The 15,791-nt window shown below is 38.4% G+C and overlaps 2 protein-coding genes across 3 annotated transcripts; one reads left to right on the top strand and one right to left on the bottom strand.

The window, feature by feature from the left end:
- Positions 1–493: 493 nt before the first annotated feature.
- Positions 494–4,655, top strand: LOC111410467 (calcium-transporting ATPase 4, plasma membrane-type-like). Its single transcript, XM_023040817.1, has 7 exons — positions 494–819; positions 1,083–1,137; positions 1,227–3,160; positions 3,263–3,421; positions 3,526–3,697; positions 3,795–4,093; positions 4,202–4,655. The coding sequence occupies exons 1-7, from the start codon at positions 799–801 to the stop codon at positions 4,514–4,516; spliced, it is 2,955 nt and encodes a 984-aa protein (XP_022896585.1). The 5' UTR covers positions 494–798; the 3' UTR covers positions 4,517–4,655.
- Positions 4,656–4,982: 327 nt separating this feature from the next.
- LOC111410468 lies at positions 4,983–15,785 on the bottom strand. Of its 2 annotated transcripts, XM_023040819.1 has the most exons (3): positions 14,521–15,785; positions 13,091–13,398; positions 4,983–5,282 (listed from the first exon to the last, which is right to left on the bottom strand). In XM_023040819.1, exons 2-3 carry the CDS (start codon positions 13,387–13,389, stop codon positions 5,213–5,215), a joined length of 369 nt encoding a protein of 122 aa, XP_022896587.1. In that variant the 5' UTR covers positions 13,390–13,398; positions 14,521–15,785; the 3' UTR covers positions 4,983–5,212. The 2 variants fall into 2 exon arrangements, with proteins under 2 accessions (XP_022896587.1, XP_022896586.1); XM_023040818.1 differs by lacking the exon at positions 14,521–15,785 and having other exon boundaries at positions 13,091–13,735.
- Between the last annotated feature and the right edge of the window lie 6 nt (positions 15,786–15,791).

The raw sequence follows: 15,791 nt of genomic DNA, 5'->3' as shown, positions 1-15,791 counted from the left end.
CACCTGTTGACTTCTCTCTCACAATGCCTTGGTTTTGTGTGCTCCAACGGTAAGATTTTTCATTTTTTTGGACCAATAATGAGCCCCAAACAGGCTCTAAGTTTATATATTTGTCTGGTAGAAATTGAATTATTTTGTAATCATTTTTATTTAGCCCTTGTTTGAGCTCCATTCTTTTGATAAGAATGAGTGTATTGATGGAAAATGTGTGGTTTAATAAGAATTTTTTTATTTATTTACTATAATATTATTTGATTGAAGAATGTGTGTTTGAAATGATGTCAAAATACTATTTAAAAATGTATTTTTTTCAAATAATGGATAAAAAGGGGGCCTAAGAAATCAAAAATTTTTAATCATCAAGCCCCAAGAAAACAGGATTTCAAAGATGGTACCACCAGTACCTTATCTTTTAAATTTTGTCGTACTCTGAAAAATGGTGAGTCCTCTTTAAAGGGGTTGCCTTGTGTATAGATATTTTTCACACAGCACATATCAGGTGCTGTCATTTATTTAATTTGTTCAAGAATATACCATATCCCTTTCAATTACAAGACTCCATTAGAGTAATTTAACAGTTTTATGAACTTACTAATTGTAACTTTTTTCCAAAAATCATCTCTTAAGTGTTTTATAAATAGGCTTCAATCATTCAAAAACCTCCAAAATTTTCTACTATAGTTTTATCACTTCCACATTCTGCTACAAGGTTTATGAACCCAGAGCGAACAATTCAATCCGTTTAAAGCAGCTGGATCTCAAGATTTTTGTTCTCAAACCAGCAACATCTTGGGCAACATGTTAAGTTTACAATCTGAAGTAAGTTTCAATGAACAGAAACTTAAATAAATATTTAGAATGTGGTATGGTTTATATATTTTCTCTGTGTTGTAGCCTTTGAGATCTTGGTGGACCTTTACAGCATCGATTTATATTTTTATAGTAATCAAAGTTGTGCTTTGGACTGTTTTGTGCAATGGAAGTTTTGAAATTTATCTGGGTAGACATGAGAACTTCTGGGATATTACTTATCATCATTTTATTTTCTTTAGCTCAGTTGAAATTTGATATTCGTTTTCCAGGAGAAGATTCGACTAGCTTTATACGTGCAAAAAGCAGCACTGCATTTCATTGACGGTATGAGTAGTATGAAATATGCTGTCTTACTACTCATTTTCACTGTTTTTCCTTCTCATATATGTTTCTTGCATACTGTACTACACCAGCAAGTCGAGCAGCAGATAAGTGCCAGATCCCCGAGGAGGTTGTTCAAGCTGGTTTCAGCATTGATCCAGATGAACTTGCATCAATTGTTCGTTCACACGATCTCAAGCGACTGGAATCCCATGGAGGATTAGAAGAATTAGCGAGAAAATTATCTGTTTCACTGGAAAAGGGAGTATGCCCAAGGGAAATTTCAAATAGGCGAAGAATCTATGGCTTGAATAAATTTGTTGAGAAACCATCAAGGCCCTTCTTAATGTTTGTGTGGGATACCCTCCGAGATCTTACACTGATTATCTTAATGGTTTGCGCCGTAATCTCTGTAGGGGTTGGTATTGCGACAGAAGGGTGGCCAAAAGGCACGTATGATGGGCTTGGAATAATTCTGTGCGTTTTCTTAGTGGTGTTAGTCACTGCCATTAGTGACTACAAGCAATCCTTGCAATTCAGAGACCTCGATAAAGAAAAACGAAATATACAAGTTCATGTCACCAGAAATAGGAACAGAGAGAGAGTTTCTATTTATGATATGGTGGTAGGTGACATTGTTCACCTGTCCATTGGAGATCAAGTTCCAGCAGATGGGCTTTTTATATCAGGTTACAGGTTGTCAATTGATGAATCGAGCTTGTCGGGTGAGTGTGAGACGGTAAACATAGATAAAGGGAGACCTTTTCTTCTGGCTGGTACAAAAGTGCAAGACGGATCAGGTAAAATGCTCGTGACTTCTGTTGGAATGAGAACAGAATGGGGACGGTTGATGGTCACTGTAAGTGAAGGAGGAAATGAAGAGACGCCATTGCAGGCGAAACTAAATGGAGTGGCGACTATTATTGGGAAAATTGGTTTGGCTTTTGCTGTGTTGACATTTTTGGTGCTCACTGCTCGATTTTTAGCAGCAAAGCATGGTGGGATCACAAAATGGACTATGGATGATGCTCTTAGTCTTCTGAATTTCTTTGTAACTGCAGTAACTATACTTGTAGTTGCTGTACCGGAAGGACTGCCATTGGCAGTAACGTTAAGTCTTGCCTTTGCAATGAAGAAACTAATGAATAGTAGGGCGCTGGTGAGGCATCTCTCTGCTTGCGAGACTATGGGTTCGGCTAGTTGCATTTGCACGGATAAAACAGGCACATTGACTACAAATCACATGGTGGTGACACACATTTGGATATGTGGAGAAGCAAAAACCGTAGAATGTAACAGGCTGGGAAATGCATTGAAGTCTTCTATACCAGAAAAAGCGGCGAAAGCTCTAGTTCTTGGCATATTTCTAAACACAAGCTCTGAAGTGGTGAAAGGACGAGACGGGAAGACTGAAATATTTGGTTCTCCAACTGAGACAGCTTTGCTGGAGTTTGGCTTGCTATTTCAGAAGGACTTTGATGCTGTAAAACGGGAGTGCAAAACAATAAAAGTCGAACCTTTTAATTCAGTAAAGAAAAGTATGTTGGCGCTGGTGGCTCTTCCAAGTGGTGGACTTCGAGCCTTTGTTAAAGGTGCAGCAGAAATTATACTTGGAATGTGTGACAAAATTGTTGGGAAGGATGGGGAATCAGTATCTTTATCTGTTGAGCAAAGAAAGGACATCGCGAATGTCATTGATGGTTTTGGATGCAAAGCTCTTAGAACACTTTGTTTGGCTTTTAAGGATATAGAAAACTCATCTGATGATTCTATTCCTGATAGCGGCTATACGCTTATAGCAGTAGTTGGAATTAAGGATCCAGTTCGACCAGGTGTAAAAGAAGCTGTCCAGACTTGTTTAGCTGCTGGAATTACTGTGCGAATGGTTACCGGAGATAACATAAGTACTGCCAAGGCCATAGCTAAAGAATGTGGCATCTTGACTGATGATGGTATAGCCATGGAAGGGCCAGATTTTCGAGGTAAAAGTACCCGGGAAATGAAGTTGTTAATACCTAAACTGCAGGTATGATATTTACATGAAAAAGGATTTAGACATTGTGTTTAGCAAATTAGCTTCATAATTTCTTAAGTTATTTACTTTTCAGGTTATGGCATTACTTTTCAGGTTATGGCGCGATCGTTGCCTTTGGACAAGCACAAATTAGTAACTATGTTGAGGAAAGAATTGAAAGAAGTGGTGGCAGTGACCGGTGATGGAACTAATGATGCTCCTGCTCTTCACGAGGCAGATATTGGGCTTGCTATGGGTATAGCAGGAACTGAGGTCTGTCTAATATCCTCTATATGACTATATATAGTATTCAGTCGAATAATACGCTTTATTTGTTCCCATTGCCTTAACGACGAAGAGTTCTTTGATGCACACAGGTTGCTAAAGAAAGAGCAGATGTGGTGATAATGGACGATAATTTTAAGACCATAGTGAATGTTGCTAAATGGGGTCGTTCAGTTTACATCAACATTCAGAAGTTTGTACAGTTTCAGCTGACAGTAAATGTTGTTGCTCTCATAACAAATTTCGTTTCAGCATGCGTCTCAGGTAGCTAGCCTTTACCACAATTCAACCGAATGAAACAATGGGATATCGATAAATCTACAATAATCGATTACTAAAAATGCTAATGTATAACTCACAGGTTCTGCGCCCCTCACTGCTGTGCAGTTGCTGTGGGTGAACATGATAATGGACAGTCTTGGTGCATTAGCTCTAGCTACAGAACCTCCGCATGATGGATTGATGAAGAGACCACCTGTTGGGAGGAATGCTCATTTCATTACAAGGGTTATGTGGAGAAATATTATTGGCCAGAGTTTGTACCAATTGGCTGTTCTTGGGATACTCTCATTTGAAGGGAAGCGGCTTTTGAAGCTGAACGGTGCAGATTCTGCTTCTATTCTTAATACCTTGTTATTCAATACCTTTGTGTTTTGCCAGGTAAATGAAAATGTCATGTAAAAGTACCTTCTTTACATCTGCATTGAATGGCTTAATATTTGCTGGGGAAACTCTGATAAGCGATAACCTTCCTTTCACAAATACCAGATTTTTAACGAGATAAACAGCCGAGACATGGAGAAGATAAATATCTTCCGGGGAATGTTCAGCAGCCGGATTTTCATGATCATCCTGGTCTCCACTGTTGTTCTCCAAATAGTTATAGTAGAATTTTTTGGCACATTTGCAGATACAGTGCCATTGAGTCTTGAGTTGTGGGGGATCAGCATATTGCTTGGAGCTGTAAGTTTACTGGTTGCTGTTATCCTCAAATGCATTCCCATTTCGACTCCCAATTACACTGAAAATGTCAAGCATCACGATGGCTACGAGCTGCTTCCCTCAGGACCGGACCTGGCATAAAACAAGAAGTTCAAACATTTTGGCCGTAACTTTCATGTTAATATTCCGATTAGTAATATTCAGCTTCACAATTATCTCTTTCTACTTATTTTCCCAGGGAGAACTTCAATTTGTTATATGCACAAATTTGTTCCGTGCATTCATTAGACATGAACAAATCACCATGCATAACTTGAAGACAAACTCAATCAGAACGGAGCTTTTACATAACAGGCCAAGACCAACCTCGGCCATGAGTTTACCAAACATGAGTTGGTTCACTGTAATGAAAAAAAGCAGCATTTGCATTTTCTTGCTAAGCCAACTTTGGCATTTTCTATAAAGATTAAAGCGCACGCTTTTCCTAACTCAAAGACAAAAGAAACAAACAATTCGGGGAAATTTGAAACAAAAGAAGTTCGATTATTTTTACAGTTCAAACAGTCCATCAACCAAACTTCAATAAAATGGTACTGTACGCAATTAATGAATTAAAAAGTACACTAAATTTCGATCAGCAAGTGTAAATGTATCAACTATCAATCAAAGACCACGAATTTGTGCATTCTATTTAATACACTGAGTTTGCAACAAATTGGTTACATTTTGGGACAATACTCGTAATGTCTTACAGAAGCAACCTTTAACGTTCTAAGAATTTCTAAACTGTCATAACATGAAGACGATAGTAACATTACAATATACGATCAACTTGTACTAGTGTGATGAAGTGTCAGCATGCCTTCTTACAAAGAGCTTGCTTATGTCCTCCGTAACAACATTGCTCCTGCAAAATTCAATTTGATCATGGGTAAATTTAACTCGTGGAAAGCAAAATGTCATGCCAAGCACATTAAATTTACATATGAAGCTGGGGCTTATGGATTCAAACAAACCGAGAAAACACAAAAACAGAATCTAGCATTGCAATTACTTAGTGAAAGGTACAAGTTATTATGATATGTCAGGACAGCGGTGGATGTGGTTGTGGTTGGATGCATACTATACACTGAAGAATCATGATCCTAGGACAATGTGACTAAAAGATTAGAAAATAAAAATAAAATCAAATAAATATATCAAAAAATTGATTGAAAGGTGAAAACTTGCATTAAGTACATCATCTTATCTCAATATTTGAGTAGGTGGAGGGTTCTAGATGTTCTTTCTGCCCCTTAATTTTTCAATAATATGACAGCAAGAACATAAAGGAGCATGGAATCACCAAAGATCTTAATATATAGAGACAATATTGTTCTTCGGTGCTAACTGCTATGATATTCATACTAAAATAAGAACAGACCCATTGCCAACAACACACATAATTGAGATTTAAGACATTGAGTGGGACAATATATAGGTATTGATGAGGACATCCAGTCTTTTTATTTATTTCTAGTCAAACCTTATTTCATTTTCGACCTTATTTCATTTTGGTAGACTTTATTTTGTTGTGGATTTTTATTGGGCTTATATTGGCCCAACCCCATTCTAGTTAGGGTTTTGGTTTACTATTTAAACTACTTTTCCATGTAATTTCTTTAGTTGATGAATGAATAATTATTTTGGTGGCTTATAGCGAAATCCCCCCTATTTCCCATTCTTCTTCCTCTATTTTATTTTTCTTCCCTCCCTTCCCCTGATTTCTTTTTCTTGATTCATTGAATTTCAGTTTCTTCATTAATTTTTCTATTGGTGCTACATCAAATTTGGTATCAAAGCCGAAACTTGGGTAATTTTTCATCTACAATCCAAAACTTTTTCATAACCTCTTCCCAAAAACTTGTAGAACAGTACAAACGAAGGAATTTGTAGTGAGGTAGCAGTCTTCTTTTATTTCAGTTTTCTTTCTTAGTTGAAAAAAAAGTTACTGTTCACGGGTACTGTTCACACTCGGAATTTCGCTTTTATTATTATTTTTTTGTAGTTTTAAAAAAAAAAAGAAAAAAAAGGAGAAAATTCATAACAGATATGCTGCAATTTCAGTTCCATCGTACCGTTCGCCCTTCCTACATTTTCATCACACGTTGACACCATATAACACCTACAACAAACCCTAGCTCACCTTCACAATCCCAATTCTACGCCCAGACCAAATTCCACCAAATTCATTAATCCAACTACCCAACCTCATTACCACTTAGCCCAACTCAACCTAGCCCAGCACCTCCAAAGCCCATTATCCTTTCATAACCCCCAATACCCAAACTCAACCTACTGATTTAAGCCCCAATTTACTCAGCCCAATTAATTCAATCCAAACCCGAAATTCTTTCATCTTCTTCGAGCCCAAATTCACAAACAATCGCTGCAAACCCGTTTACTTCTAATCTTAACCCAGCTCCCTGCCATTTGTACTTCATCACATGCGCCACCGTCACCACAAGTCACAAGCCATCGCCACCACCGGCCCATCTTTTCTCTCGCCTTCAATACGTTATTCTAGCAACTAACCACCATCTCCCCACACAGTCAACACACCACAAAACACACCACTCGTAAATTGCAATCAACACACGATCATAATCCTAAACAGCTAGACACAATCAACTACTTCATCTCCACAACACTTAAGATCGAAGCCACGCCTGGATTGATCTTGTTGCATCACTCAATTGTTTAGAGCTCAGGAGTATTCTTTGCTACTGGGGACGTGCCCACTGGGAAATCATAATTGGGCACAGTTTTGATTCCTCGTGTCTCAGCGTACATCGCCTTCTACAGCTAAACAACAGAAAGTTCTTGACCTCTATTTATTATTGGTGTACACTACTGCTTTATTTAAAATTGCATCATTTAATTTTTGTGTTGCTGTTATTTGATAATTGTGACCTTAAAATCCACTTGATCGGAATTCGTGAATTAACCCCCCCATTGTTTCCCTGATTACCCCACATGATTAAACCTTTTGATTAGTCATTTGTACCTCTGCTCTCTATTTTATTAGCATCAATATTATTAGCTTGCCACGGTCGGCTCTATGTAATCCCAATTTTTAGTAGCTTAAAAAAATATAAAATTAAAAAATAAATAAATAAAAAAATTGTTATTTTACTGTTGGTACCTATTGTTTATTGATCTCAGTAGTGCACTTCACTTGGATAGTGTTACTTTGTATGTATTTCCGTAGTGGTCGTGTTACTACCTCTAGTTCTAATACCTTTGTCATGGACCTTTCCCAAATTGAAGCTCTCACCCGACAGTTGACACAATTACAAAATCAAGTAGCGGCTGTCCAAACTGAAGTAGTTGCTACTCGTGAAGAGTTAGAGCCCTAGCTGCTAGGTTGAACACCCTTGATCCAACCCCATATTCGACTGAAGCTGAAAACTCTGAAGCGTCCATTAATAGACCTCATCGTCGTCCACAAGTTGGTCGACACCATAGCAGACATGATCATAGGGATGGAAATCAGATTCGTGGACGAGAGCGAGAACATCACCATCATGGTACACAGTCTCCCCCTCGCCATGAGGAACGCCTATTTCAAAACATTAAATTTGATGCCCCTATATTTGTCTAGATCCTAGTGTATACAATCAATGGGTTAGAGATATGGATCGTTTCTTCGCCTGGTATAGGGTCCCAAAAGATCGGAGAGTACAATTTGTCAGTCTAAAATTAACTGGCACTGCTCAACTCTTTTGGGAAAGTGTTGAGGATTTCGTCATGCACCCCCTGTTGGGAGCTGTGATGAAATAAAGCGTCGCCTTCAAGAGAAATATGTACCTCAATCTTACAAGGATAACTTGCTGGATTAATGGGATGCACTTACGTAAGGCAATCGACCCGTGATCGAATACGTTGCTCAATTTGATGAGTTTCAAATGAAATGTCAGGTCATTGAGGATGAGGTCATGACCTTGAGTAGGTTTAGGCAAGGGATGATTTTCGACGTGAGCTTGTCCTTAGAGACGTCACCACTCTTGACCACGCCTACTCTTTCGTTCGAAATTACGAGTTAGTGACTAGGACACCGTATAGAACTCGTAGTGACACCCACACTGCAACCTCTTCTGCATCCACTCCATCCCCTAACTCTATTCTAGGGCCTCCTCCTTCTAATGCTACCCCTACATCGGATAGTAAAGGTAAAGGTTATGAGGTTTCAAGGGCGTCCTCCTGTTTGCAATGCTTCAACTGTAAGGGTTTTGATCACATTTCTTCTAAGTGTCCTAGCCGAACCCTAGTTATGGAAGAGCGTGAAGGTATAGTTGACGAGCCATTAGAGGACCAAGTTTATGAACCTAAGTTGAAAGAGTTTGATGACTTGGAAGATAGTGAAGATACCTTCTTAGATTGTATTCAGACTAGTCCCCTTATCCCATATACACCTAGAGTCGGTGTTGTCCGTTGCACTCTTACACAGCCTAAGGGTGTCGATGATTGACGTCGTCATGCCATCTTCCACACGTACATCAAAATCAATAACAAGGGTTGTAAAGTTATTGTAGATAGTAGCAGCTGCATTAATGTAGTTTTGATGGCTACTGTATCCTGTCTAAGGTTGAAGCCAGTTCCTCATCCTCAGCCGTATAGCGTCTCCTGGGTTAATACTTCTTTTATAGTTGTCAAGGAGCGTTGTCTAGTTCCTATTCAGTTCCTCGAGTATAAGGACCATATATGGTGTGACGACATTTTGATGGATGTCGGGCACATCATTCTAGGACGATCTTGGTTATTTGACCTAGATGTAACCATCTATGGTCGATCCAATTCCTACTCTTTCGTGTTTAATGGAAAGAAAATTCACATTAACCTATTGCCCTAAAACCTGTTGGCTCACACGAGACAAAGAAAAGTGTGGAACGAAAAGGGTTACATATCATTAGTCCTACAGCGAGCGTACACTTGTTGATGACTCAATTGTGTTTGCTTTGGTTGTTATGGAGGTTTCATCTAACTCCACAATAGAGAGCCCCACTGAAGTTCAATTGTTCCTTCAAGAGTTTCGAGATGTCTTCCCGGAAGACTTACCTGATCATCTACCTCCTCTACGGGACATTCAATATGCCATATATTTCGTCTCAGGGGCATCTCTTCCGAATTTGCCTCATTATTGGATGAATCCCACCAAGCACGCTGAACTCCAAAGGCAAGTAGATGAACTCCTTCACAAGGGGTTCATTCGTGAGAGCTTAAGCCCTTGTGCAGTTCCAGCCCTATTGACCCCTAAGGATGGTTCTTGGAGAATATGTGTGGATAGTCGTGCCATCAATAGGATAACGATGAAGTATCGTTTTCTCATTTCTAAACTTGACGATATGCTAGAAATGATGGTTGGTGCTACAATCTTTTCGAAGATTGACTTGAAGAGTGGATACCATCAGATTAGAATCCGCCCAGGTGATAAGTGGAAGACCACTTTTAAAATGAAAGATGGTCTTTTTGAATGGTTGGTCATGCCTTTTGAGCTAAACAACGTGCCGAGTACCTTTATGCGGGTAATGACACAATCTCTTCGACCTTTCATGGGTAAGTTTCTTGTTGTCTACTTTGATGATATTCTCATCTATAGTAAGACTAAGAAGCAACACCGTGACCACCTTACACAAATTTGCTCTACCCTACGTGCAACTAATCTATATGCTAAAGTCAAGAAGTGCTCTTTTTTCATTGATACAGTCGTTTTCCTGGGGTTCATTGTCTCTTCGACTGGGGTATCTGTTGACCTTGTCAAGGTTCAGGCAATTCTTGACTGGCCTGAACCTAAGACTATTCATGACGTCAGGAGCTTTCACGGCTTAGCTACATTTTACCGTCGCTTTATCAAGGGGTTTAGCACTATTATGGAGTGCATGAAAAAAGGGGAGTTTCATTGGACACAAGAAGCGGCTAAGGCCTTTAAGTTAGTCAAGAAGCGAATGATGGAGGCTCCTGTCATGTGTCTTCCAGATTTTTCCAAAATCTTTGAGGTCGAGTGTGATGCATCCGGGGTAGGTATAGGCAGAGTTTTGAGTCAAGATCGTCACCCTATTACCTACTTCAGTGAGAAGTTACATGAGACCAAACAACAGTACTCGACTTATGATAAGGAATTGTATGCGGTTGTCCATGCTTTGCGCTATTGGCGCCACTATTTGTTGTCCCAAGAGTTTGTTCTTTATTGGGACCACAAGGCCTTCCGTTACTTCAACTCCTAGAAAAGATTGAGCTCTAGGCATGTTCGTTGAATTGAATATTTACAGGCCTATTCATTTGTTTTAAATAAGTCGAAGTGTCTCCCTTTTATCGATAATGAGCATCAAGGTCATCGGTTTTGAAAGGCTTAAGGAGGATTACGAGGCGTGTCCCGATTTTAAGGATATCTTTCTTGATTTGCAAGGTGGACAATCAGATACCACAGATGGCTTTCGACTTGAGAAGGGTTACCTCTTTAGAGCCAATAAATTGTGCATCCCTCGAACTTCAATGCCAGATTTCATAGTGTGGGAAATTCGTGTAGGAGGTTTAGCCGATCACTTTGGGCGTGATAAGACTATAGAGGAAGTTGAACGCCAATTCTATTGGCCTAGTTTGAAGAAAGATGTTGCTAAGATCGTTAGTACATGTAACACTTGTCAATTGGCCAAACAAAAGAGGCAAAACACAGGCCTATACACTCCTCTTCCCGTCATCAACTGTCCTTGGCAAGATGTTATTATGAATTTCGTGTTAGGACTTCCACGCACCCCAAAGAAACATGATTCTATTTTTGTGGTTGTCGATCGTTTCTCGAAAATGGCTCATTTTATCCCCTATAGTAGGATCTCAGATGCGTCCAAGGTTGCCATGTTGTTTTTTAATGAGATTGTCAAATTGTATGGGCTTCTTAAGACCATTGTGTCTCATAGGGATGTTCGTTTCACTAACCAGTTTTGGAGAATTTTGTGGCAAAAAATGGGTACCAAACTGAAATTTTCTACGGCCTACCACCCTCAGACTGACGATCAAACTGAAGTAGTTAATCGTAGTCTTGGTAATTTTTTACGATGTCTTGTTCGGGAAAATCTTCGAAATTGGGATTTAATCCTTCCTATAGCTCAAATCGCGTATAACAGTTCCATGAATCGTTCACTAGGTCTGAGTCCATTTGAAACTGTTCATGAGTATAAATCTAGGAAGCCGTTAGATCTCATTCCTATGTCCTCAAAGGCTAAAGTGTCAGTGTCAGCCGAAACATTTGCACAACATCTTCGGGATTTGCATATTGAGATCAATAATCAACTTGAAGCCAGTAATGCAAAATATAAACTCCAAGCTGATTTGCATAAACAACGTGTTGAGTTTAACATTGGGAATTACGTTATGGTCTGCATTAGACCTGAGCAGCATTTGCATGGACTCGCTTCCAAATTGCAAGCCCGTAGTGCTGGTCCTTTTAAAATTTTAAAGCAAGTTGGTCCAGATGCATATGTTGTTAACATTCCACCCCACATTGGTTACCACTCTACTTTCAATGTTGAGAACTTGCTTATAAAGTTCATTTAATTCCCTCACATGATCCTCTGTTATCTCCTTTTGTGGACCTTGATCCAGACTCTTTGGCTTCTAACCCACTACCACTTCTCACAGCGCACAACGATAAGATTAATGCTATTTTAGATGAAAAAACTGTGTTAACTAATAATGGAAAGGTTCAGCGCTTCCTTGTTGGTTGGGTTGGTCGCCCAGATTTTGACTGTACATGGATCTTCAGAGAGACAATACAGTAATTGAATCCAGATTTATTGGAGCTTTATCGGAGTCAGCAGGATTTTCCTTGGCTCAGATCGCCTCCCATCCACTCGGGGAGTTGGTGAGGACACTAGATTCAAACTTTCACTGATACATTTCTACAGACGTCGGAAGAAGCTTGCCCAACCACTCAGCTTTTGGTTGGGAGATTGACTGCAACCTATAGTAATATATCCACTCACAGGGTCGAGTTTTCTCCCACTCCCGGAGAGTTGATGAGGACATCCAGTCTTTTTATTTATTTCTAGTCGAACATTATTTCATTTTGGACTTTATTTCATTTTAGTAGACTTTATTTTGTTGTGGATTTTTATTGGGCTTGTATTGGCCCAATCCCATTGTAGTCAGGGTTTTGGTTTACTATTTAAACTTACCTTACCATGTAATTTCGTTAGTTGATAAATGAATAATTATTTTGGAGGCTTGTGGCGAAATTCCTCCTCTTTCCCATTCTTCTTCCCCTATTTTCTTTTTCTTCCCTCCCTTCCCCTGCTTTCTTCTTCCTGATTCATTGAATTTCAGTTTCTTCATTAATTTTTTTATTGGTGCTGCATCAGGTATACCCAGGAAGAGTACATTATTAAACAAACAAGAAATATCTACAACTCATTCCAATTAGATTAAATGGCCAGGTATCTGTAACAAACTCCCTTCTGGCAAGTATAATTGATAAATTTTATCTTTAGTTTTCAGAAGAATAAGCAATGCAACATGTGTCACACACAATCACATACTCATAAAAATTTAGAAATTGGATAGAAAAATTATATATATAAGTTACAGTCGCATTAAGAAACAAATGATGACTCTGCCATTAAGATTTGGGCTAAGCTAAATGTAAATAAAACACTATTGCAAAAATCAATATTTAGTACACACCTTCCAGTAAGCTGAGGTGGGAGTAAATTGCCACCTACTGTATCTGGAACATTCTTGGAATAAGGCAAGGTCCCCTTTGGAACTTTACCACGAAGATGACTGGCAGGAGAACCATTTAAGTCTCTCTTCCGAGATGCGCCTTCAGCCATTGCAGCTGCAACTCTAGACGAGTGGTCTGAGGCAGTCATAAGATGAGATGGCAAAGCAGGTGAATCCAAGAGGAGTGAGGCGTCGGGGAGTTTCAGCCCAGAAGACTCTGGCTGATTAGAAAATTTCTCTGTTTGTTTAGGCAATGACATCCCTGAACTCTGACATGCCCAGAAAAGTAACTTAGCAGATACAAAGCAGGATAATATCATAAAAACAACTGAAAAAGATCCGGATCTACAATCTACAAGACTACAATATATATATATATATATACATGACTACAAAATATGCAATGGGAATTACTCCAGTCCCTACAGAATCAGAAGCATGACAAAATGAAAATGAAATACACGTCCAAATCCCAATCCATCGAATGATGTCCAAAAGATTAAATCCCAATACAACAAAAGTCACAACCTGACTAAGCCCCTGTTTGATGACCATTATAATAAGAAATTGGAAAAAATGATATTTTGAATAGTGACTTTTGGAAAATATATGGTTAAAAAGTATGAAAAGTTTTGAATTTACATGCAAAATATTTTATTGTATGAATGTGTGGTTGAAAATGAGCATGAGAAATAAAGAATTTTGAAACAAAGAAAGTCAAACAGGGGCTAAATCCCCAATATTCTACAGCACATGGATTATCTTTATTTAAATTATGGATCTCATTCTTCTTTTACTCAAGTTGCCACTATTATGTTAATATGAATTGCCAAAGTACATCCCTTACAAGTTACACCCACTCATCTCAATCAAAAACAAATGAAAAAGAAAAGGGGACCCCCCCCCCCCCCCCCCCGACAAAGAACCCCCCCCCCCCCCCCCCCCGAAAAATAAATAAATAAATAACGTATCCCTTCACGAACCTTAAAATCCATTGAGATACATAACAAGATGAGCTAGTGCTTGAAAGCACGTGCAGATTACTAAAAATGTAGATTCATATTTTAGATGCACCCAATGACCCAAAACAAAATTAAATAAAAAGATCACCTCCTACACTGCACTACATGTGTGCTTTATACAGATATCATGGACAAATGAGTGACACATGCAGAGTATTGGGCTTTGAATTTTCAGTTCCAGAATATGGACATTGCTGAAGATACATGTGCTATCTCTTAATTCTTACAGTATTACAGAAACACAGGGACCATGTGCAACGTAATATGAAACGTTCAAGACGAATTGGTCAACTCAATTTAAAGTAAGCATAACAAATGATGTCTATGGATATACTTTTGAAGTAACTCAATGCAAAATGTTGGATATACCTAACATTGCCTTGTTCAACTGTCATATGTGCGACATGGGTACCTAAAGCAATCGTAGCGGTCTTAGGTGATTATGGAACAAAAGTGAACTTAAATCAGTTGGTATAAGGCAAATCAAATCCCTTTTAGAGCATATTTAGCACAAGGAAAAGACATAGAATTCAATGGTACCAGGTGAAAACAACTCGTACATAGAGTTCAACCCAGGATTAAACGTGAACACAGATTTTGGTCATTCAATTACATGTTTTCACTTACAGACCTCAATTTGGTGTTTATTGATGCATTATTGTAGCACAAGAAAGAAACCATGGTAATCAAGTTTTCTTTTACTGTGACTTATATTGTGCTTGTTTGGGAGAGTTAAAGTTATAATCACTTTTGGTCAAACATAATTTTTAACTAGACATTTCGTAAAACCACAACTACTAATTATAACTCTTCCAAACAAATGTAGAATGTACGTTGAAAATCCAAAGGATACATGTGACTTATCAAAAAAAATATTGCAATTGTCTAAAACCATGCCTTAATTCCATTCCAATGTCATTTTGAAGTTAGTTATGAAGATACAGCTTAGTTAGAAAAGAAGGAAAATGAAACATAGTTAATTGATGGCATAAACAAAAACGTTTTTTGATTGAGAAGTGACAACTTTGCAACTCAGAAGTTGGATTATTTCGATTATATGTTCTTAAGAGTTATTTATCAAAAAACTGGGAATAGAAAAGGTGTATGTTTACAGTTTCAGTATGTGGGTCGGTGGCCCTTTCTTGAGAAACTTCAATGAAATCTTGACTTAACATGCAATGAAAGGCCACTAAGATTCAAAAAGCATCAGGGGTAACATGAACAAAGATAGGGATAAACAACGGAGTCATTTTAAATCAACCTTCCAACTGCAGTAGCAATTATAAATTGATAATCATGCATGCACACTGAATAAAGCTAATTTCAACCTTTTTTTTTGTCTGGGTAGTTAAGGATCCATCCTTCAGACAAATGTCAAATAATCAACTATACCACTTTATCATACTCCAGATCGCTCAACTATCATCCCATTAGAAAACGGAAAATCACATATAAAGTACATGACCATAATTACTATTTCATATCTTACAGCCAAAAATTAACGGACTAAATATATGTTTTCCAGTCCCAGAGAACCCATAGGAAACACATAAAAAATTTTTGTCTGGGTAGTTAAGGATCCATCCTTCAGACAAATGTCAAATACTCAACTATACCACTTTATCATACTCCAGATCGCT

The sequence above is a fragment of the Olea europaea genome, chromosome 15 (genome assembly GCF_002742605.1).
Source record: "Olea europaea var. sylvestris chromosome 15, O_europaea_v1, whole genome shotgun sequence".
Classification (NCBI taxonomy): domain Eukaryota; kingdom Viridiplantae; phylum Streptophyta; class Magnoliopsida; order Lamiales; family Oleaceae; genus Olea; species Olea europaea.
This window is presented reverse-complemented; position numbering and strand designations above follow the sequence as displayed.